This window comes from Mus musculus, chromosome 15, assembly GCF_000001635.26.
Source record: "Mus musculus strain C57BL/6J chromosome 15, GRCm38.p6 C57BL/6J".
NCBI lineage: Eukaryota > Metazoa > Chordata > Mammalia > Rodentia > Muridae > Mus > Mus musculus.
The window spans coordinates 31,520,965-31,546,133 of NC_000081.6; the positions used below are offsets into that span (position 1 = coordinate 31,520,965).

Sequence of the window (25,169 nt, forward strand, 5' to 3'; positions counted from 1 at the left end):
TCCTACCACTGGTAGAGTTGGTTATAGCCCACTCGGCCTCCTTCTGTGTCTTAAAGTCTGCTAAGACCAACAAGAAAGGGGACTAGGCCATGATTCACAACTTGCTGTATCTGGTCCTGACATCCAGCTATAATGTGCGACATTGTCCATGTGGCCTCCTTCTGAATATTAGTTTTGGGGTTTGTTAGCAGGCTGGGAAAGACTGCAAGTGCTCCTGCATCTATCACTTTCTGAGTCTGTTCATCTGTTCCAGTGACAATATTCCCTATGGCTCTTAGTGCGGGAGTCACAATGGGCAGTTCAGTAGCTCCTATTTCTATGTTGAATTTCGTACCCTGTCATGTCCTGTAAATAAAGATTAAGGTTCCATTCTTTACTCTGGGGGAAAAAAAAAAAAAAAAAAACCTTGTAACTGACAGCAGTTCTATCAGGCCTTCCATGCCATGCAACCACTAATCTACTCTACTCAGAAATTTGTCTACAAATGTCTATTTGTCTATTTGACACTCCATACAAAGTGGATCACATAAAATGTGGTCTTTTGCAACTTGTTTCTTCACCTAGCATAATGTTCATGTCGTCCATCCTAGGTGTGCCTTGTTTCTAAGTACTGGCGAATAATGCCCATTCATACACACAACACATTTATTTATCAGATGAGGACATTACTAAGTACCTTTGTAGAAACCATCAAAGCCATCCAACATCCTTCTTGAGAGATCAAACTTGCAGAAGTTTCAACCTAGCCCAAGACCACAAAAAAACCTCCTAGTTAAGTTTTGGGCTTTTCAACTGAGCCTAACATTCTTTTTTAATTAACCCTGATTTACTCAAAGGACTATGGCTCCAAGTTCATTTTCCTGTTGATATTCAGTTATTCCAGCATCATTTATTAAAAAAATATATACTTTCTGAAACCAACTGCCTATGCACATTTTACATATGAAAACACACCATATCATCAGACCAAGAGATTCTTTTTAAAAAAAAAGTTTCAGATTTACTAATTTTATGTTTATGGGTATTTTCCTGCATATATGTCTGTGTAACACATGCACGCTTGGTACCCTTGCAGATTAGAAGAGGGAGTCAGATTCCCTGGAAGTGTAATTACTGATGATTGCGCATCACCATGTGATGCTGGGAAACAAACTGGGTCCTATACTAGAGCAACAAGTGCTCTTAACCTGAGTCATGTCCCCAGCCTAGGCCAAACATTTTAACATCAGACTTAAAGCTTTTAATTTAAAAATTGACATTTTCAGATTCATTATCACTTAAATTTTGACATAGTAACAAACACACAAAACTATCTGAAAATACTTCTCCCTTTTCAATCCAAAGTTTTCACTTAACCAAAACAGGTAAACAGAGTAAATGCAAAAGCCAAGTGAGGATTTGTCTTCTAATAACCCACATATAAAACATCTTCAAAGACTTAAAATACTACTAGACTTTACAGTCAAGATTTTCACCTTGGAAAACATATGTATCATAAAGTTATCCTGTTAGCATGTACTAACATTATTCCTTTTAATGTTTATGTATGTTCTGTATATGTATATACACCACCTACATGCCTGGTAAGAGGGCACTGGATTCCCTGCAGCTAGTGTTACAGGCAGTTCTGAGGCACTGTGTGAGTGACAGGAATTGAACCTAAGTCCCCTGCCAGAGCAGTAAAACTGCTGAGCCTTCTCTCCAGCTCCATCATTACTTTTAAATACTCTTTAACTTTTAAAGGTTGTTTATCAACGCTATCAAAACACCTCAGCAGGTAAAGAGCCCTTGCCACCAAGCCTGACTCCTGAGTTTGATGCCAAAAGGAACCAACTCCCCTACACTTTTCTCTGATCCCCACACTCAAGCCTGTGTGTGCATACACAGAATAAACATAAATCAAACAGTTTGAGAAGACCAGCTTCCTTTCGAATAGGGCAAATATCTATTTATACAACCCACAACAACTTAAGTGTTGTGGTTCCTCAATTTTAAGAATTCAAAGAAAGACAGATGTGGATCCAGCACAATTTGACACTGACACAGGACTGCAGGTAGGAAGTTAACCTAGAACACACAGGAGGTTCAAGGACAAATAAAGACCCTAGATAAAATTAAGCAAACGAACACCATAAAGAGTCCTGAGAGTAAACTTGGAACACTCCTCTTAATCAACCATCCTCTATTACTTTTCTTGTCAAAGTGACAGAACATCTGACAGAAACAATGTAGGAACACTAATTTTGACTCACTGTTAAAAGAGATACTGCCCAAAGTGGAAGGAAGCACAGCCACTAGGCTCTTCTGTGACAGTCTGTGATGAGACTTGTTACATCTCAGAAAATGAGAAAGCAAAGAGCTCGGACCCAAAGGATGAACACTCTTTCTTTAGACAATCCTCCAGGCCAACAGTTCCCTAAGCCACCTCTTTCCAGTCAGGCCCCACCTCCTAAAGGTTCCACAACTTCCCAGACAGTTCCTTCTCTTGCAACACATTAGCCTATAAGGGTCATTCCTGAAACAAAGAATGACAACCTTCCAAATGTTACACTTAATACAATGCTTCCAAGCACAATACAATTAGGAAGGAAGAAATGAAACATATTGACCCAGTTAGCAAAGGTCCTAAGTACACAGTGGGTGTTCAATATTCAGTAAATAGAGACAAAATCTCTAAAGGTGTGGTGTCTCCAAATTCCCCCATCTAAAAAAATGTTCTAGCAGAACTGCCTACCAAAATGTAAGTTTCACTGGGTGCAAATTGTACTTTATTAAACCTATTTCCATCTTTAGAATACACCATCAAGAAGAAGTAAAGAAAGGGCAGAAAAATAAGAAAGACTATGATGCTGAGGTTAAACAATCGCAAATAAGAGTTGAGGGGATGCTTCACTGGCTTCTGAGCCACAAGAACTGAGCAGGCTACCTCATCCCTCCCACCAGAAAAACCTCTCAGATGTGACCACATTTGAAAAGATGATTAAGTTAACAGTGTAGTTGTTAGTGTGGGACCTAAGCAGTATGACTGTTCTTGTAAGAAGAGATTGAGACACACATCTGTGCAGATGGAAGACCAGAGGGAGAAGATAACCATACCCAAGCCAAGGAGAACACATTCCTCAGGAGGAGGACACCTGTCAACACCTGCTTCTGTCCAAAGCTTCTGTCCTCCAGGACTGTGCACAGTTAACACCCAGACTATGGCATTTCATAACAGCAATCCTTGAAAACTAAAACAATGGTCAAATCCCAACTCTCCCCACTGCTGACTGATACTACTACTCTAGAAACCATTTCCTTTCAACTCCTCCTCTCTAGGCTATCTGTTATTTAGTTGTTATGGTTTATACAGATCTGCTTTATGTACATTCCATTCCCACTACCTTCATTTAAACTTCCACAGCCCACTGAAATACAATGGGAATTCATCTGACGCTTCCCTTGATGACTGACTTCTTAATCCCTGTTAAGATCTCATGCTTCATTACACTAAAAATGAGTTATCTTCATATCCTTACAGAAACAAACAGTCTAATCTGAAAGAATGGAAGTAACTCAAAAACAGTCTCTAGGTAGCACAGAATTTATCGTAGCATTTGAATCCCAAGTACTCCAGTTCACCCATGTAAGCAGGCATGTTTTCAGATGTCCGGCCAGCTCAAGAACAGACAATGCCAATCACAGTTTTGTTTTCTTCTCTTATCTTTACCACTCTCACCCTGCATCTTGGATCAAAATGAGCTAGTCATATTCTAGCTCCCAGAAATCTGTTGTTAACAGCTAGTAGCAAAAAAGCTACATAAGGAAAATAGCCAGTAACAGAGTGGAAAGACAATCTGTTATGTCACCTCTGCTCCTACCTCCTAACAGGGCTATGGAAGGCCCTACACTGGTGTCCCCTCTGTACTTCCAATAGACAACCACCCCCAAATGTCTTCATGATGTACCTGTTCTCCCCCAGTTCATTCATTCACTCCCCAGAGACGTGCCTTCCTAGTGGTTTCTTGACATTCCAAGCTTCCTTGTTCCTTAGAGACTATTTCTGCTCTACCCACAAAACATTTGCAGGGATAACTCCTTCTATGTCCTCTCTGTTAGGTCTTCTGCTGTCAAAACTGTAAGCTCTGTCCTCATAGCTGTTTTGCACAGCACATAACAACCTTCCATTTATATATGCCACATACTTTATTTAATGCTTGTTTTGTTTTTCCTTCTTCACCTAGAAATTAACTAGATTTTCAGCTCAATGAAAAAAAAATTCTCTACTTTGTTTCCTTCCTAATTCAAGCACACAAACTATTTGAATTGAAAGACGTGTTTACTATTATGCCAGATAACGGCAGGCACACTTGGTTCATGAATGCAAGCATGCCGAGCCACGAGTCTGGGTTAAAATGAATCCAGTTATGTCTGGAAACAATAGTAAAAGACCTATTTCTAAAACATTCTAAAAAAGAAGCTAGCTAGCTAGCTGACTCTGACATCTGCCCATCCTTTTACCACATTTCTCCTAATGTAGAAGAATTTTAATCCAGTAATACAGCTACCCTAGGAAAGGAATAACATCCAAAGAGCTAGGACTGTGTGATCCAGCTGGAATACAGACATGCCCTTAGTACACATCTTTAATCCCTAACATTGAAGGTAAAGTTAGTTTGTATAAGGAAGCAGTCATGTTTACAAGTGTCGTCTAATTGAGGAGCAGACAAAGTGATGAATCAGAGAAAATACTGACAGACTAAGTCAAAGATAGGATACACTCAATTTGCACAAGAACAGCATAGGAGAGAGGCAACTTAAGGTGAACAGTGCAGAGGGAGATCAGAGACAGAGAAACCAGAACAGTTTCTACAGAGACAGGTTGCAGGTGAGACAGATAAGAAGCCAGAAGATTAAAACAGATTACGAGAGTTAAGAGATCAAGCACAGCAACTCAGTGAGAAGCCAGATTGAATCAGTCAGCTTGGAGAGGAGTTTGGGCCAGAACAGCTGAGTTGAACCAGCCAGCCAGAGTTCAGAGAGAACTAGAAAGGGGGAGTTTATTCAGCAGTAAGCCTCTAAGATGACAACTACATCTGGCAAATAAAAGCTACTTTTACACCTAAATTTAAACTGCTGCATGCTTTTGCCATAATGTTAAACAATGTGATTAGCTGTAATACATTTCACCTTCATATTTTTAAAAATGAGTATTTACCAAGGCCAGGCACAGTGATGCATACCCTTGATGCCAGCCAGCATGGGTCAGCCTGGCCTACATATTGAGTTCCAGGACAAGTAAGACTATAGAGAGAAACCCTGCCTCAAATAAGTAAATAAATAAAATAAACACAAACTAATATTTTCCATCATAAAACACAAAGTAGAACTTTAGTACCCTACAAAAATACTGACAAAAAAATTGTATTATGTTCATTGCTGTAAGTAGCTATTTAGCAAAATGGAAAACAAAAGAGCCTGCTTTATGTATCTATCACTGGGTTAAAATATACGTGTTCTACTGTAGCAAAATACTTATATTTTTATGAGAGCTTCAGACATGAATTCTTGATTGCAACATCTACTCCAGCACTGCAGCACTTACCCTTGTATCTTTGGAGCACAGCATAGTTCTTTTTTTCTGAAATTGAAAAATCTCAGTGCCTTGCAAGATTAGACTCCTGACCCATAAAATGAAGCAGGTGGATGCCCTAAGGTCGCCTCTAGCTCTGAAATTTTAAGATTTGATGCCAGCAGTTTACATAACACACTTGTAGTTGTACAAACTATTCACAAGCAATGAGTTATCTACCAAATACAAGAATAAATTACAAAGTTGCCAATTTGACAAAAATATAATTCAATACACTTTGCACTTTAAACTTTAAAAGATTTTTTAGCAATCTTTAAAATTTAGTAACTATTTACTATAAAGAGGCAGAGATTATAAAAATAAATCCTTTGCTGAAAATACAAACATCCTGAGCATTACAGTATTGTAGATGACGGTCTAACAGAAAAATGTAGTAAGCTATTTCTGTGGTAGGTACTTACTAACAATCATTTTTCATAGAATATTTAAATTTTTTGTTTGTTTTGTTTTGTTTTTTCGAGACAGGGTTCCTCTGTATAGCCCTGGCTGTCCTGGAACTCACTCTGTAGACCAGGCTGGCCTTGAACTCAGAAATCCACCTGCCTCTGCCTCCCAAGTGCTGGAATTAAAGGCGTGCACCACCACACCCAGAATATTTAATTTTTAAAACAAATGTTTTCCTAAGGAGGGAATAGTGCTAACAGATTTTTTAAAATGTATTTTATATTTTCTTCATATATATTATATATGTGTATCTGTATGCCCACTATGTATGTTGGCAAGCAGGGGGTGGTGAGGGGTGCCCTCAGAGGACAAGAGCCTTTACAGCTGGTATTAAAGGCAGCTGTGAGCCACCTGACATGGGCACTGGGAAGTAAAATCAGGTCTTCTGGAAGATTATGGAAGAATAAAAATTAACGCATTAAAAAATATATTTTAATGTGTATAGGTATTTGCCTGCATGTGTATTTGTGCACCATATGCATACTTGTTACCTTTGGAGGCCAGAAGAAAGCGATGGATTCCTTGGAGTTACAAACAGTTGTAAGCTGCGATATGGGTGCTGGGAATGGATGTGAGGTCTTCTGAAAGAGCAGCCAGGGACCTTAACTACTGAGTCATCTCTCCGGCCCTACAACATGCACTCTTATTAACAAGTATTTAATGGGTCTGGCTCATCAGGTAAAGGTGCTTGTTAATAAATCTAACAACCTGAGTTTGATACACAAGGCCCACATGATTGAAGTAGAAACTGAATAGAGAACCGACTACTGTAAGTTGTCCTCTAAACTCCATAACTGCACCATGAAATGGGCACACATACATACATATATACATACTCTCTTTAAATAAATAAATAAATGTAGTAAAACAAATTTAATTTGCTTTCTGTTAAGTCATACTTTCCAAACACAAAACCAACAAACAGTTTATAGACAAAAGAAACAAATTTTATTTCTTTAATTTAAGAAATAATCTACAGGAGCTGGACAGATGGCTGGCTCAGTAATTAAGAGCGCTAGCTGTTCTGGCAAAGGACCTGGGTTCAGTTCCCAGCACCCACAGAGAAGCTTACAGCCATTCATAACTCCAATAATGCCACGGGATCCAGTGCCCTCTTTGGCCACCATGGCACCAGCAGGCACATGGTGCACACACATTCTTGCATTCAAGTCAAAACACTCTATGATACTGTTTTAAATACCCTGCAGTAACTGAGCAAGTAGAATCATTTACAAGCTTTGTGCCACCTTCATTTTATAATGTTTGTCATGAATCTATCCCTTGCAGTTATTTCAAGTCAATTTTAAGTTGTGAAATAAAAAAACAAACAAAACAAACAAACAAACAAAAAACCCTTTCAATTCAAAACTTTACAAAAATGGCCATGAAAACTATTACTATTCACTTTCATATGCCTAAAGAGTTGACTCCTCAGGTAAGGAAAGGTGCCTGGTGGCCTCAATTCAACTCCTAGAACCCATACGGTGGAAGGAGAATACTGGCAAAGGTCTTGTTAGCTTATATTAATAATTCATCCTCCAAAGGAAATGACAAAAACAAGTTACCGCACTCTGGAACACTTGACGAGCCTCATGAACCATCTCTCCAGTTCACTTATGAATAACTACACGGGGTCTGACATGAGTGACTCTTTCTCCTGCCTTTGCCACCTGAGTGAACTTGGGCAAGTTGCTCATCCAAATTAACCTTTAGTTCCTTCACCTGTGTAACAGCAGGTTGCTTCCTTCCAAAACCTGAGAGGTACTACAGTGTTAGTAAAGGGAAAGCACTCTGAGTCCTCACTAAGTGATCAGTTACTTTGAGTTCAATATCCAAATTGATTTTTAAAACATCACTTATATCTTATCCCAATAAAAAAAAAGTACCTTCAAGCACTAGAAGTACCATTTCCTTCATGACATCACACTCAGTTTCTCAATTCCTGAGTTACTAATACCTGTGGTCATTTCATAAATCTGTGAAGTACTAACTGCCCAGGTGGAAAAAAATCAGGTTTTCATATAATATGTCAGTGCAAAGCCAAGTAATACAGATGCTAGATTTAGTCATTAAAACTTAAATCAAAGGAGATTATGTGTAGTTGAGAGCACTTGTTCTTACAGAGGACCAGGTTTTGAGTCCCAGCACACATGGCATTTAACAACGATTAAATACATATGAGCAAAATACAAACAAACTCGAATCAAAGCCAGGCATGGTAGTACAAGATGCTGAAACAGAGGAGTATGGAGAACTCATTTCAAAAACCAAACAAAACAAAGACAGGCACTGAATATAAACGGCTGTGAAACCTACAGAGATGTAAACACAAGATCAACCTGGGCGATTGTTAATCCTCAACAGTTTCTTTCCCAAAGTTCTGCAATGGCAACTAGCTTCACTCATTGAATAGAACCGTACTGTAGCATAATGAAGTGGCAGCGACAAACAATGAAAATAGGGTCAACTGTTTCTTACCACCCGTGTGAACCTTAACCAAGCTATTAAATAAGCCTACATTTCCACAGCCACGAAAGGTAACACACATCCACCCCGCAGGGCTGTCGGGAACGTCAAAGTGAATCAATCCTCCTGTGCATATTTTGTAAACAATACTTTTTTTTAAAAAAAATCAACTCATCACATTATTACTAAACTTTTTATTACTCTAATGACTTCAATACAAGTGCTTGATGGTTCGATTGCATGTAAAGTCGGTAAAATAAAGCCTGAGGTTGAAAAGAACGCTCATTCGAACAAGAATATATCTAAACAGTAAGTATCTGCACTAGTAAGTACATGATCAATAATTTCCTCTACAGACTCACTAATACATCAGTGCCTCTAAAAACTGCTTTAAAACACTTTGCCACAACGTCAGGTAAGCGGCTGCTTTCTACACCCATGTGGCTGCTTTTCTTTCGTGTTCTCTGCTAATTCAAAACAACCGCATCCAAAGTACACGTCCACAAACAAAACAAACAAACCCTTGCTTTGTGGTGACAAGGATTTAGAAGAAACCTAAATATTCGCCTTTCCCTCCTCCAATAGTCTCTAGAAACCGTCCCCTCTCGGGTCTGGTCAGTGCAGTTAGGGTAAGGCAAACAGAGAGCAAGATTTTGCAGCAGGGGTCAGTTCAGTCCACTCAGCAGTCGTCACCTCGCGGGGTATTTTCCGCGAAGTTTCAAAGTCAACAAAGAAGTTGTGTGGCAGAGGTTGGGCCTACAGGACAACAGCAAACAGACTCGAACACGGAGGGGGGAAAAACGAGTGGGGGAGGGGAGTGGAAACGCCCCCGGACTTCGCACTGCGGCCCCCTCCTCCGCGGACCGCGGGATGGCGGTGGCCGGGGCCCCGATCTTCCACACCGTCAAGTCCCCGGCAGCCCCACGCCTCGGGCACCCTATGGTCTCCAGCGCCCCACTTCCCGACATCCCCATGTCTCGAGCACCCCACGTCGCGACACCCCCACGTCCGGGATGTCCCACGTCCCGGCACCCCACGTCTCGGACACCGAAGTCCTGGCACCCCAGTGTCCCAGCCGAGGCTGAGTCCTCGTCGCCCGCGGGAACCGGCGGGGGGCGCGCAGAGGGTCACCTTCCGATCCGAGCCCGCTGGAGGACCAGCTCGAGCCGCGCGCTCGCCCGCCCGCCCGCCCGCCCGCCCGCCGGGCAAGCAAACTGCCCGCGGGATCCGCCGCGAGCGCCTCGGCCCGACTGGAGCGCGGGCGCCGCTGCAAGGGCGCGGGCGCCGCCGCCTCACCTTCCTCGGCGGTGTCCATCTTGTCTGGGGGGCGGCGGTGACGCAGCCGCGAGGCGCCCGCGACCCGGCAGAGCCTCGGGGCCCGAAGGGAAAGGCGGGCGGGCGGGCGGGAGGAGTGGAGGAGGAAGAGGACGCGGGCCGGGCAAGTGCGTGCGCTCGGGTGCGAGAGGAAGCCGGTCGCGGGCGAGGGGGACAGGGACAGCGACTGACAGAAAGCGAGCGCCGGGGAGGGGGGAGGGGCGCGCGGCCGAGCGACGGGCCTGGGCGGGGCGCGCGGCGGAAAAGGCGGGGCGCCGGAGCGCTGCGCGTCACATCCGGCGCGCGCCTTCGCTCGCGCTCGCGCCGGGCTCGCGGAGGCGGGGGCGGGGTGCGAAACACGGCCTGACTGGTGGCGAAGGCTGCGCGCGGGATGGAGACTGAAAACCTAGAGGCAGGCGGCAGGCACCTCGCGGAGGGGCGGCTGCGGCGGCGGCGGCGCGGGCGCGTTCCGGGACAAAAGGAACGCGGAGCGGCGGGAGCGAGCCCGGCGCGCACGCCCGCCCGCCCGCCGGAGCGGGTGTGGGGGACAAAGGGTCCCAGCTTGGGGTACCCGACCGCCACTCCCGGGGCGTTCAGAGTCGGCCCCGGAACGAGCATTTTTGGTTCCGCTCTTGAGTGGTTCTGAGGCACGTCTGAAAGAATTACAGAAGCATCCCTAAGATGGAAAAAGACGAGCATCCAGGTTATCAGAATCTCTCCTGGGGAGGCTTATGCAATTGAGTGGAAAGACCACGTCTTCACAGCTGAAAGCCAACATTGAATCTACCTCTAAGGGAAATGGGTTCAGATGGCGACACAATTAAGGGAAGCTTACCTGGCCAGAACTAAATGGCTGATGAAAGAATGATGAAAGACTCAGACCTGCTCGCATCAGTAGGCCACCTTCCTCACATAATCCTTAGAGCTTTCTCTAAATAAGATAGTACAGATTAGAAGAAAAGTGTTTCCAACCCGGATGCTTAAACGTGCACATAACGGAAAGTAGATTCAAGAAACGGAATTTTGGCCGGGCAGAGGTGGTGCATGCCCTTAATCCCAGCACTTGGGAGGCAGAGGCAGGTGGATTTCTGAGTTGGAGGCCAGTCTGATCTACAGAGTGAGTTCCGGGACAGCCGGGACTACAGGGCTACACAGAGAAACCCTGTCTCAAAAAACCAAAAAAAAAAAAAAAAAAAAAAAGTTATGTGACTGTTTTTGTTTTAACCCCAGGTGTGGGATATGGGGCTGCTTCAGATGGGCCACAACCGTTAACTATGATTGTCTCGTACTCTAGGAGGGGAGTGATCTAAATGGCAGTCTCCAGAGCAGTGGGAGGTGCTTTGAGGAAGAAGAAGTGGGGAGAGGAGGAGGAGGCAGAAGAGAAGGAGGAAGCAGAAGAGGAGGAGGAGGTTTTTGGTTCCTGCTGCTCCTGTTGCTGTTGCTTAATGAGACGTTGGAGATGCCCTGTTGTGGAAGATTGGACTGATCTCAAGAAACTCAATGCCCCTAATGATCAGGAGTAGTCAAAAAGGTCTACATCCCCCTTTCCCTCTAACCTTCCTTCTCTTCTACCTTGATGTACTAGAACACAATAGAATAGACCAAAAAAAAAAAAAAAAAAAAAAAAAAGCCCCCAACAGAAGACAGTCCCTGTAGGTTTGTCTTTGAGATTTCTCACAAAAAAAAAAAAAAAAAAAAAAAAGCTAAGTTTAGCCCCATGCAGATGCTCAGCTCCTGATTCCACACACACTGGTATGCATATCACCTTCATCCTCTGCCCTATCCTGCGCAGCTTGCAGCAACAGGAGTGAAGAAAGGATATGTGTCACACAGAAAAGCTGAGATCTGTGGACCATGCTTACTCTTGTGAACTGGCCTCATGATGCCACAACCCAGAACCTGGCCATGCTTACAGTGAATAGCAATGGAGGTAGGAGTAGGCTAGACCTGATAGGAGTCACTGTAGCAGATGGTCTCACACTGCAGTCATCTGGAGGTAGGAGAAGGCTAGACCTGATAGTCACTGTGACAGATGGTCTCACACTGCAGTCATCTGGAGGTAGGAGAAGACTAGACCTGATAGTCACTGTGACAGATGGTCTCACACTGCAGTCATCTGGAGGAAGAAGCTGCAGTTACTAGTTTCTGCACACACTGGCCAATTGTCCGTAAACATACTTGGACCAGAGGAAGACCTTGCTATGCCTCTGAGCTTCACCAACAAGGAAAGTTTTGTCAGTTCCCATGGTTCTGATACACTGGGGTCCTTGACATGGTTGTGTCTTTGTCGGCAGTGCACACTTGCTCAGGACTTCATCCACACCCACACATCACTCCCTACACACCAGTAACCGTGAGATCCTCACACCACGTGAAGCTATTATGCAGGATGACATGGTCTTGAACCTACAAAACCAAGCTAGGTAAGCCTCTTCTCTCTTCCCCATCCCTCGCTCTGGGACATGGTCTCACCATGTAACCTTGGCAAGCCTAGAGCTTCTTTTTCTGTGTAAGCAGCTTGTGTCGGGTGGGTATCTTGTTATGGGATGACAAGATGACTCAGAGAGGACACGTGGGAAGACACAGTATAATTTTTTGAGCATGAATGATGACAATAGCAAACTAATAATAACAGTAATTAGCCAAAGTTCCTATTATGTCCAATGAATATCAATAGCAAACCTGTAAAGCAAATACACCCGTTCACAGATGAGCCGTCAGATTCACAGCAGGTGACTAACACAGAGGGAAAAGGGAAGCAGCGTTGAGCCACAGCTCTGTCTGACTCTAGGGCTCCATATTTTAAACCTCATTGGTTTAGCATAGCAGCCACTCACTGCCATCAAACCCTCAATTCTTTATTGTTTTTATGGTGAGCTTAAGTGTGTATCAAACCTGTGACCTTGAAACAGTTGCACAGAAACCTCCTGAGGAAGCATAGATATAGTGACTAAGCCAAGAGCCTTACCACAACCTTGACATTATCAAGAACAGCAGATTGCTAAGGGCAATTTATGGTGCTGTCTTAAAATTAAACTCTTTCCTTCTCACTTCAACTTCTATTATTTTTCTCTTCCCTTCTCACCTTCCTTTATTCCTATCTCCTCTCCCTTTCTATCTTCTTTATCATTTCTCTTCCTTGAAATGAGACCCAAAAGCAGGGTAAGGAAAAAAAAGTATACAGGTAAAATAGAGAAGCCTGGTGTGGTTAGACACAGTGTATTACAGTCAACAACTAAAGATAGTAAGAGTAAAAAGATGGCTCCCCAATAATAGCAGATATATGAATGTGGAAAGAGGGAAGGCTAGACATAGTCCTGAGAGATTAAATCTATGAGTCACTCCTGCCAGGTACTGCCATTCAAACTTGGCCATCAGGGATCAAGTCAGCTCAGGCAATGAATTTGGTAGAAACAAGCTTGGGCCCAAGAATGGTGGCTCACACCTTGGGAGGCAGAGACAAGCAGATGGCCAAGTTTGAGGCTGGCCTGGTCTATATAGTATAGTCCATCCAGGACTACACACTGAGGCACTGTCTCAAAAAAAAAAAAAAAGAGCTTGGAGCTGCTAGGTCTCCAAAGCCCTTAGCAGAAGGAAACATAAATTCTTTCTAGAAAGATGTACCTATGCTTTATTCACTGACCTTGTGAGTTCTTTGTGGCAATTCTTTGAGGGTGTATGTCTATAAACTACAAGTATAAGAAGTCACACACAACACTAGAAACCACCCCCATTAGCCGCCTTCTCCCATCCCTGGCAAGATAAAGTCTCACCCAGACTGAAGTTTCATGCCTCCCTGCACATGGCATTGGGTATCTACTGGGATCTCTTCAGTTACCCACCACTTGGTTCAGTTATCACGCATGTCCTGATGATGTATCCAGATCTCTGACGCCTTCCTGATCCCAGCACATGCTACTCAAAACTCTTTAACCTGTAGTTCAGAAACTTGAAAAACCTCTTAATTATCTGTATTAGTTTGGGTTTCTATTGCTATGATAAAACATTATGGTCAAGTAAAATTATAGAAGAAAGTATTTACTTGGGTTGCAGAGAGATAGGAGCACATTGCTATCATGGCGGGGAGCAAGGCAGCAAGCAGGCAGCCATGTCACTGGAGCAGCAGCTGAGAGCTCTCATTCCAATCCACAAACAAGAAACAGAGCGCTAACTCAAAATGACAGCAGTTGTTTGAAACCTCCAACCCTGCCCTCAGTGGCATACTTTCTCCAGCAAAGCTACACTTCCTAATTTTCCTCACTGGCCACCAACTGGGGACCAAGTATTCAAATGCCTGAGACACACAGGGACAGCTCATTCCAACCACAATCTGCAACACTGCTCTCTTGCAGAGTCATGCCATTGTCAGTAACATGGGGGCAGAAAGGAAAGATCTTGAGGCAGTGCCGTGAGCACCAAGGCCCCGTGAGTCCTGCCCAACTGGCTACATTTAGTTAATATCCATGCTGTCTTATTAGAGGATGAGCAACCTCGACTTTAACATCAGAAGAGGCTTCCTCCTCCCTAAAAGGGTTAACTTCCTCTCTCTCTCTCTCTTTCTCTCTCTCTCTTTCTCTCTCTCTCTCTCTCTCTCTCTCCCCCAGCGCTGTCCTACTGTGAGTCTGTCTCACAGTAGGACAGCACTCAAGTGTTCCTGTACTCTACCACATGCCCCACTTCTTTGTTAACTGGATTGCGAGCACCCCTCTCTAGAGCTCTCTAGCCTCTGGGGACTCCCTGAGAAACTGCTCATATAAAACGCAGATGGTGGCCAGACCATTTGTAAAAGAACTTGGTCCCACAACCTGCAGCAGCCAGCCCGGGGAAGCCATGTTTCTCTGCTCTGCAGCAGTGAGCCAGGCACAACAGGTCGGGTTTTCCTCTGCAATACTGATTCCCTCTGTGTTTGCTGCTGCTGTTTCTACGTTAGGACCAGCTAGAGAAAGACATTCCATTCCAGTCACATGGGATGCCCCGACCTTATTCACACCATTACCCTTTAACCAGGTCTTCTCTTTACCCACCCCAGCCTTCCTTTTTCTTTTTTATTATAAAGATCTTCCACTCTTCTGCTTGTCCTTAGTTGCTGCCAAACACCACTGGCAGTGGTGGACTCCCTTTCCACAGAATAGCCTCTTGCTTGTTCTTGTTTGGGAAACTTTGTTTACTTTTACCTAATTTTAGTGGCTAGTTCTGAGGTCTTATGGTTAGTATTTTGCCCACCCAATCTTCCAGTCCCCTCCTCTACTCTGAGGTCTCTTCACCAGCCTGTCTCATTTCAGCAAGAATGACAGTGCCCTTCCCTGCAATGACTCATCTGTTTGTTCATTGTGTCAGAGGAGACTCCAACCACCGTTGGACACCCACAGAGCCTCATTTTAGCCCCAGCGCTCGGGAAGCAGTTGCCATAGTGATAGATGTAGCCGGCAGGCTCATTTCAGAGTGGTTGGCTGCAGCTAGCCCATGCCAGGAGGGGCCAAGCCTTTTGCATGGTCTGTGTTGTTCACTATGCCCAACCCCACCCCTCGCCTCTGAGAGTACAAGTAGAACAGAGTTTGGGAATCCTCCACGCCCATCATTCTTAGAGTCTTGATTTAGCATGCCCCTCCCCCAGTGATTCTTAATGGTTGGCCTCCGTGGGTTGTGCAGCTTAAATTGTGTTGCTCAGCAACAAAATGACAAGGTAAATGCAACCTCCATTGAATGTGTATGAATACCTCAATCTCTTCAAGAGGGAGTAGATCTAAGTGTCCCATGCTAAGATGGGGGTTGGGCTGTCTAAGCCTTCTCAAAGGAAGGTTAACAACAAGAACAGACAAAGTGCACAGCACAAGTGCAGATCTTGATAAATTACAGCCAACATCCAAGTCCAGAAAAAGAAAAGGAGTGTCTCCATTTCTTCAGGGTCCCTGAGAGTTTCCTCTGACCTTCCTCAGTGCCCACCTCCTCAACATGGATGCGATTTCCACCATCACCCTGCTGCTCCACTGGCTTAAGACTCACATAACTAGAATGAGACTGTAGACCTTTGTAATTGACTCGACTCCAGGCACTGTAAACAGTGAGATTCCCCATGTGTTTGCAGTAAGGTGTGAGTAAGTGTGTGTGTGTGTTCACAGTGCTGCGCATAGTTCCCTCCACCCCAGCAACAAGACTATCCCATTCAGTAGTTGATCTTCTACATTTGAAATAATTCTCAGTTTAGCAAGAACAATGCTGTGGGCAGTACAAATTTTCACAGACATTTCACACACCCTCAGCAAATGTTACTATGTTGCCACCTTTTCTTTACCAATATTTCTCTCTATACAATGTATCAATTCATCTCAAAAACCATGTAAGAGATTATAAATAGCCATTCTTACCCCTAAATATTTTAATGTGCAAACACATCTTTAAGGATTATTTTGTTTTTAAATATGCAGTGGTGTAAGATTGTACATGTGAATGCAGGGCCCCACAGAGGCCAGAGGGGTTTGATCCCCTGCAGCTCGAGTTACAGGTGATTGTGATATGCCCAGTGTGGGTGCTGGAAACCAGGCTCAGGTTCTCTGCAACAGTAGTACTGAAATTCTGTGTCAGCCCCCCGCCCCCGCCCCCTGACGTGTGTGTGTGTGTGTGTGTGTGTGTGTGTGTGTGTGTGTGTGTGTGTATTTTTATTATATTTTTATCTATTTTGTCTGAATGTGGGAGTAGGAGGGGCCATGCCACAACTCATAAGTGGAGGTCAGAGGACAACTTGTAGGAGTTGTTACTCTCCTTCCACCATCTATATCCTGGAAATCCTGTTGTCTTGGCAACAAGTGTTTTCACCTGCTAAGCCATCTCGTCGGACTATTTATTTATTTATTTATTTATTTATTTTAAGCAGAGTATTACCATGTGGCCATGGCTACCTTGGAACTCACTATGTAGAGCAGGTTAACCTTGAGCTCCCACCAAGTGCTGAGATTACTGAGCTCCCACCAACCTGGAGCCCTTCTCCTTTATCCTTGAGCAGCAGAGATCAACAGCGATGGAATCCAAGTGCCAGCCTCTGATTTGCTGGCATCAAGGATTTAAGAATAGCTCCTTAAGTCTTGGAGCCCATGAATCTGGGAACATGGCAGAGAAGCAGGTCCTGGTCTCTACAGGCTCTGCCCCTCAAGGCTCTTCACTTTCCCCAGGAGCTTTCTCTAATGTCCCGACTGCCCCACCATAGAGAAGAGGGAGCATGGAGGGAGGGAGATGATGGAGGAAAAGCCTGGGACTTTCTCCCTGGATGCTTTTCTGACACAGATAGTAACAAACACGCATAGGCCCCACTGGGTCTGATTCTTCCCCTGAAAGCATACAGTGGTTTAGTTAATTCAGTTATACAGCCCTGATCATAATCTGTCTTTAACCATTTTCTCTCTGTAGGAAGAAAGCCTAGGAAGTGAGTAGTCACTCCTTTCTGACTACAGATTGGACTTTTTCAGATAGTGTGCTGGTTTGAATGAGAATGACCCCTACTATCATATATATGTATTTGAGTGCTTGGCCCCCAGTTTAGAACTGTTTAGGAAGGATTGGGAGGTGTGGCCTTATTGTAGGTGTGTCACTGAAGGTGGGCTTGGAAGTTTCAATAGCCCACACAAGGTCCAGTCAGTCTCAGTCTCTCCCCTGCCCCTTCTCTGCCTCCTACTTGTGGATTAGATGTAAGCTCTCAGCTACTGCTCCAGGATGGTACCTGCCTGCCAACCAAGCTCCCAGCCCTGATGATCATGACCTCATCCTCTGAAACTGTCAGCAAGCCCCCAATGAAATGCTTTCCTTTATAAGTTGCCTTGGTCGTGGTGCCTCTTTACAGCAATAGAGTAGCGACTAAGACAAATAGCAATATTGTGGTGGTTTGAATAGGTATGGCCCTTATAGACTCCTATATGAAAGCTTGGCCCGTATGGAGTAGCACTATTAGGGAGTGTGGCCCTGGAGTAGGTGTGACCTTATTAGGGGAAGTATGTCACTGTGGGGGAGGGCTTTGAGGTCTCTTATATCCTCAGGCTACACACATTATGCCACTCAGTCTCCTTCTTCTGCTTTCGGATCAAGATGAACTCTCTGCTCTTCTAGTACCATGTCTGCCTGCACAGTGCCATGCTTCCCACCATGATGATAATGGACTAAACTAAACTGTAAGCCAGTCCCAAATTAAATGTTTTCCTTTATATGCCTTGCCTTGGTTGTAGGGTCGCTTCACAGCAATGGAAACCCTAACTAAGACACAAGTGATCATATCTAACCTCTTTTATGTAACATGCTTTCAAGATCCACCCGTGGGGTAGCAGGAATCAGCACATCATTTGGTACTATTGCCACATGACATCCCATTCTGTAGATATCACCCTCGGGTATTGAACACTCAGATTGTGCCAACATTCTTACTACTATTAGTAACACTTCTATGGACGATCGAATTGTGTGGATCTACGTGCGGCTCTGTACTTTGAAGCAAAATTGCTCTGGTCAAGTAGTAACTGATTTTGAGAGGCTGTCAAAACCTAATTTTAGATATTTTGGGAAGAGGGAGCAATGGAGAAAGCAAACAGAGTTTGATGACCCAAGTTTCATTTCCAGGATCCATGTGGTAGAAGAGAAAACCAACTTGGACAATGCATATATGCAGGTACACACACACACACACACACACACACAGAATAAAACTAGATGTAACCTAGTAGGAAGCATCAGACCTGCATAGCACTGATATTTAAGGAGAGCCTCCTCTGCAGATACCCCAGAACACAAGAAAGGGGGTGGGGGTGTTCTGGAAAGAGGGAATGGAGCTGAAGAGCACCAGGGGAGTAAGCACCTCTTCCTCCTCCAGGGTTGGAGGGAGGCAGGCACCCCACCCTGCAGCCATAACCCATCCCAGATATTTTGGCTACAAGTGAGGAATCTACAGGTGGGCCCAGGGGAAGCCAGCTCTGCCTGAACATGGGGGTGGGGTGGGGGCAGCAAAATCTGCCAGAGCAGGGGAGGAGCTTAGCAGCTGAGATAATATTTACCTCCTACTTTCAAAAGATTCTGTGACTTGGCAGCAAATCAGAAAAAAAAAAAAAAAAAAAAAAAAGCTTTCTGGGAAGAAAGACTAGATTACATTAAGACCAAGCCATGTTTGAAATGCATGATGTCTTTGACAATAGTGAGAAGAAAGAAGGTAAACTGAGGTAGAAAGTCAGTGACACATTGGGAAGTTTAGATGTAAACCTAGAGGCTACGGGTGTTTTCATAGGGCAGGTGGTCAGCTCTGACAGAGATGAAGAGGCAAGGAACCTGAGGGCAGAAGTCTCACTGGAGGCTGCTGTGGAAAGATAGGGCAGGGGAGGAGGTAATCGCATAGCAGGAGCGGGTAGTGAGCGAGGAGAGCCGTTGGGTCAGTAAGCTTTCATTTATATTTTCCAGAGAAAGAACAACCTGGTCTGAAGTTCTTAACTCTTGGGTCACGTATTGTCCCTAACTGCTTGTAATGTTTGCTTTGTAAAGAGTCCCTATGCGCTCGTGTGTTTGAAAACTTGGTCTCTAGCTGATGGCACTGTCTTGGGAGGGTTGTGGAAACTTCAGCAGGAGGGTAAGTCTTGACCAGTGTAACTGTCTCCTCCTCCTGCTGCTCCTGTATGTGCCTCCTGCCACAGAGCAGGAGGTCTCCTCCGTGAAGAATTCCATTCCCACAGACTGTGAGCCAAAACAAACCCTTCCTTCTTCAGTTTGCTTTGTCAGGTGATTCGATGCTGGGGAGGAAGAGTTATGACTATCACTTTAACAGTGTCTGTCTGCTGATGAGTTTGAGTGCCAAGGCATCAGCCTCAGGAGGAGACTTGGAGTTTGGAGGGAAGAGATATGTATTTACCATCTGTCTTGCTGGGAGCTGCTCAAAAGGGCCCCTTCTTCAGCATACCCCTCACCCTGACCCCTTGCTCAACCATTTACTTGCCAGCCATCCAGACTCTACACTGACAGCCTCAGCGTCAGCTGCTGTGGGCATAAGAGCTATGTGCCTCCTTTCTCTCTCGTACCCCTTTGCTCTGTATGTCTGCTTGTCAGTAAGTACCCAGTAAGTACCAGCCACTTTCCACATGCCTGATGGTCCCAAGAGACTGGTTGCTCTCAAAGGAACATTATGTCTCCTCTAACAGTCATGCCTTGGGCTCAGGCTAAGGATCAACATTCTAGAAAGGGGTGCTGACTCAAATAGTCAGATGGAAAAAACATCCCGTGGATGGATATGGCTCAAACATTGGGCTTGATCAATAGAACAGCCAGCTAGAGAGTACAAACCTCACAAGCCTTCATTGTGTTCTTGACTTTCATTCACTGTTCTTGAGGGTGAAGTCCATGGCCAGAGAGAACTGTTAGGGCAAAGACTTTAAAGGGGAAAAGGTTGGCAAAGGAGAGTCACTGCTCAGGCTGGCTGTTGGTTTCCTAACTGTGGTATTTCTGCATTGTACCTTCTTCCAGGGACTTCTTGGAATGAGCCCAAGCTGTAGAGGTGATTGGGTACCAGTGTGGAGTTGATCTCCATCCAAACATGACTTCTTATTGCTAGAGTCTGAGTTTGTCAAGGCTTAGTAACACATGGGTAGGTGTGTGTGTGTGTGTGTGGGGGGGGGTGTATGTGTGTGTGTGTGTGTGTATCTGTCTGAGCAGCAGCACATGTGAAAGTCATGTAGGTCTTTGTCTATGTCACCCACCAGGGACCTGCAGTCCCTGAGTTCTAGGAAAGTCGTTTGACTGCATCCTTTCTGGGTCTGGATCCTGTCATTTGTTCTACAACACTGGGCATCAGGAAACCAAAGAGAGTTGACCAACAATTACATAATCATACATTTACAAATAGTGAATGGATTGGGGGGGGTTGTAGGGGGGAAAAAACACATTTTTTTTCACATGAGGTTACATTTGAAATCCCAAAAAATCCTAAATGTCCATCAACCAATGAAAATGTGGTACAGAGCCACCATGGAATTCTATCCAGCTGTCAAGGAAGTTGTAATTTGTAGGACAGTGAGTACAACTGGAAAATATCATGTTACGTAGGGTATCTCAGAAAGACATCAATGTGCTCTCAGATATGACTCTAGTTATATGTGTGTATTTGTGTGGGAGACAGCATGGGCAGAGGTCAGGGAAGTAGGAAGGATGCTTGAGAGGAGGAAAGAAAAAAGCCTTGAGGGAACCAGGAGGGAGGCTAACAGAACACTTATGACAGGAAGGTGGAAAGGGAAGAACGGAGACAAAGGGGACAGTGGGAGGGTGGGGGAGGGGAGCACAAACATGCAAAATGCAAGGAGGAACCAGCAAAGCCCCAGTAAAAGTGTGAAGTGGAAGCCTGTTCTCCATGCTAATCTCAGAAAACAAAGCAACAGTGCAGGGGGGCTGGGGAGATGGCTCAGTGCAACTCTGTCCCCAGAAACAATGTACGAAGTCAGAAAAGGGTGCACATTTGTAATCTCAGCAGGAGACCTGCTAGCTCAGAGGAGTGGAGTGTAAAGGGCGGTGTGCAGAAACAAGAGAGCCACAACACAGTGGAAGGAGAGACTTGGCTTCCTGAAAGCTGTCCTCTGATTTTCACCCGCTTGTTGTGTCATCCCTGAACACATGTGTATACACACCTGCACACACATGAGATAATACATGAAATTTTAAAACAAACAATAAAACCACAAGAAATGACAATACTCACATTCCTCTACAACTGATTTCTGATACTTTTTAAATGATTAACTGCTGGGGAACTGCCCCAGCCTTTACAGGTACTGCTGAGATGGGGCACAGCGTTGGACAAAGGCCAAAACCTGAAAGCTTTCTGGTCTTGGGACTCTCTCTTACTGTTGTAGGGGCCACGAGCTGACAGCCTCTGGAAACTTAACTCCCTCTTGCTATTCTGTGGCTAAAAGCCGCTGGTTTCTGGAAATGAGCTCCTGAGGTTAGCAGCACATTATGTAAAGAAGTTGTAGTTGCTAGGGCTCTGTTTCTCTCTGACTCAAGGGCCCCTCCCTTGCCCGGCAAGAGGCTTGGAGCCGGTTAACTCTTTGTGAAACAGAGAGGAAAAAAAAAAAAAAAGAAGAAGAAGAAGAGAAAAAAATGAAAGAAGGAAAAGGGAAAATTCACGCATGTAGAAGAACACTTACTCACTCTGGATGAAACAGAAAACGAACCTCCAACAACCTTTATTTTCTGTTCTTAGTAGGTATACTGTCTCTAAAAATTACCTTGTACAGCTATCAGGCAGAACTGTTACAGCGGGATAATTGATTACGTGATTTTCTAAATACTTTTACATTCCAACAAGTTCATAGTAACTTTAAGGCAATAATTCATGTCATCAATCAATAAGACTTAAGGAATAACAACAGAATTGTGTAGAAGGTGGTTCTGACTCTTAGATCAGGAAACTGCTGCCACTGAATGTCTTTGCCCTCAGTTGGTTTTTGATCTATCAATAAATTCCCAGTAGCCAATGGCTGAGCACGGGGCATGGCACTGAGTTGTTGCATGGGTAGGACACAGTGGGGGGGGGTGGGGGGATGAGAGGGGTTGAGGAGATAAAACCAACCAGCCGTGTGAGTTTTGGGTAAGTGGCCTCTGGCCACTTTCCCAACTGGGCCTACGATAGCAGGGGAAGGTTTAGGAGTGCCCAGTCATTGTGTTAGCCAAGGCATTTTAAAAATAACTGGTGTGTGTGTGTGTGTGTGTGTGTGTGTGTGTGTGTGTGTTTTCTATTCAAGGATCTGCAATAGCCCCTGGGTGGTTGCACAAGGTGGTTGACCTGGAAACACAAAACAGTGCAGACAAAACTACACACAACAGAATTGTTTACATGTGCTTTCATTAAGACTAGTATCTCACTAAACATTCATTATCTGTCACTATCCCCATAAGTTCATTTTAAGCTTAAAGCAATAATTTTATGTCACAAGTTAGCACAGTTTTGTCAAGAAAAAAATCATCTCCTTATGTCTTATTAGTTTTGAAGTTCTGTATAGATAAATTTGTCAATATTTTATGTTTTGTCCCTGCACCTACAGTAAATTTTCCATTCCCAGTTTATGACCTTTAAATACCAGATAATGGTCTCAAACCTAATCTAGAAGGAATGCTTTCCTTGATTACAACTTTGTTCTGAGCCTGCTTTCTTTGTCTAGTGCAGTTAGCCCATGGCACATGAAGGTTTACAGAGCTCTATTTGCAGCTTTTATTCTACAGGGAGCTGAGATTACTCATATCAATTTAAGAATTGTATAAAATCATTATCAGGAATTTTGAAATCATTAATCCATTATTCATTAATTCATCTATACAGCATCACTACGTGAGAGTACATCTTCATGTGAATCTGCAGAAAATCTGCTCAATAAGGTGGGCTAATGCCCAGGAATCATTAGGCGATGTAATAGTGACAGGAAAAGGCAGATCTGCAGCAAGAAGCAATCCTGGGATGAAGTTTCTTGGGATCTTGCCTCATAGAGCTCTCTCATCTCAGGCTGTGCAAAACAGTGGGCCAGCTCCAAAATATTCATTTGCATGTCTTTAGCCTTTCCTAGATGGCGTCTGACAGTTAACTGCATTAAAACTGCACTGAAGAAGCTGGACAGATGGCTTAGTGGTTAAGAGCCCTGGCTGTTCTTCCAAAGGACCTGGGTTCAAATCCCAGTATTCACATGGTAGTTCATAACTGTCTATAATTCCAGTTCTAAGAGACTTGGCACCCTCACACAGACATACATGAAGGCAGAACATCAATGTAAATGAAAATTTAAATGTTAGAGAAAAAAAATCTGCACTTAATGTGAATTTTTTATTCAAAATCTATTTTAACCTAATTTCACCCAGTTCACAGTTTCACAGTTTAAGAGCTACTTAGCATCAGGCATAGGGGAGCACACTTTTAATCTCAGCACTGGACAGGCAGGTGGATCTGCTGGACAGTCTGCATAGCAAGTTCCTGGACAGCCAAAACGACATAATAGACAAACTCTCTAAATAAATAAATCAATAAACAAACAAACAAACAAATAAATAAATAAATAACTTAGAGAATTCCTTCAAAAGTGTCAAGTGTCACTGATAGGATGGTGGCTGGAGGCTACAGTTAGGGCCTCAGTGAATGTACACCTGTGTCTCCTCCTTTGCTGTGTGTCACCTCAAATTGCTACAGTTTCATTCTGCTGTTAAGCTTGTAACTCGCTTTAAATATAATGTTGCAGAAGTCCAGCCATACAAGCACTGAGTCTAGGCCTTGAGAGATAATGTGAACCTTTTCCAATCCCTGGGAACAAGCAAGGATCTCAGTCAAGAGGAGCTGTGCTGATGGCCACACCAAGGACCCAGACCTATCCCACCAACTCCAGCTCTCCATGGGTAACTGAACAGGGAGTGTAACCTGATTTGCTCCAGACACACCATACAGTGCTGCTTTAGAATCTTTGAACTTCAGCAATGAATGACTAATATAACTGATGTCCTGCCAAGGCCAGAACAGAGTCCTTTCCTCATAGAAGACTTTATGGACTGAGGACAATATTCAATAGTAGAGCACGTGTCTGGTTGGAGACAGGGAGGGGGATGGGGAGGTAGTGTTTGGGTACAATTTACAATTCCCTAGCTCCAAAACCAAATCCCTAAACCCTAAAAACATTCCCTAACTTTCAGTACCATGGAGTAGACTTCCCACCACTGAAGTGATTGAGAAAGCCTATGAATGTAGCTTTTAATCCCAAATAGAGCAATGTATACCATGTGGAATTTTAGGACAGAGCTAAAGGGCTAGTTGGGGGAAATGGAACTGTTAAGGAACTGCATGCCTGCTCCTCATTCTGCTCTTATCTGTAACCCAGGGAGTGTGGCTCTGCTCACTTTAATCTTGGCTTTCTGCATTAGGAAAGTTGACCCCTTCCTCCCTGCTCCTTTGGTTTCCAGACGGGAACACTTCCCCTCAGCAGCTGTCTGAACACACACATAAGGAAATACTTCTCTCTCTCCTATTCTCTCTCCCTGATAGCAAGATATTTCCTGCAGGAATTTAAATTAAAACTCTTCTTCCAAGTCAAGACTTTGGGATAAACTGTGCTGCTTTATTGAAAAAGAAAAGGCAGGCAGAATTCTGTGAGTTCAAGGTCAGCCTGGTTTTCAGAGTGAGTTCCAGGGCAGCCAGGGCTACACAGAGAAACCCTGTCTCAAGGAGAGAGAGAGAGAGAGAGAGAGAGAGAGAGAGAGAGAGAGAGAGAGAGAGAGAGAGAGAGAGAGAGAGAGAGGAAGAAGGAGGAGGAGGAGGAGGAGAAGGGAGAGAGAG

General features: G+C 44.2%; 1 protein-coding gene and 1 long non-coding RNA gene across 3 annotated transcripts in view; one reads left to right on the plus strand and one right to left on the minus strand.

Annotated features, from left to right (window-relative positions):
• Window positions 1-10,118, minus strand: part of Marchf6 (membrane associated ring-CH-type finger 6) — a 75,184-nt gene extending 65,066 nt beyond the window's left edge. Inside the window, exon 1 of one of the 2 annotated variants that reach the window (XM_011245351.3) lies at window positions 9,839-10,118. In XM_011245351.3, the coding sequence (XP_011243653.1) occupies window positions 9,839-9,857 (19 nt within the window). In that variant the 5' untranslated portion in view covers window positions 9,858-10,118. The remainder of the gene's footprint in view (window positions 1-9,838) is intronic. The other variant, NM_172606.2, reaches the window with a different exon arrangement.
• Window positions 10,119-10,139: 21 nt separating this feature from the next.
• Gm41287 lies at window positions 10,140-24,905 on the plus strand. The gene is made up of 3 exons (XR_875101.3): window positions 10,140-10,973; window positions 11,151-12,279; window positions 24,085-24,905. It is a non-coding gene; the product is annotated as a predicted gene, 41287 (long non-coding RNA).
• Window positions 24,906-25,169: the final 264 nt, after the last annotated feature.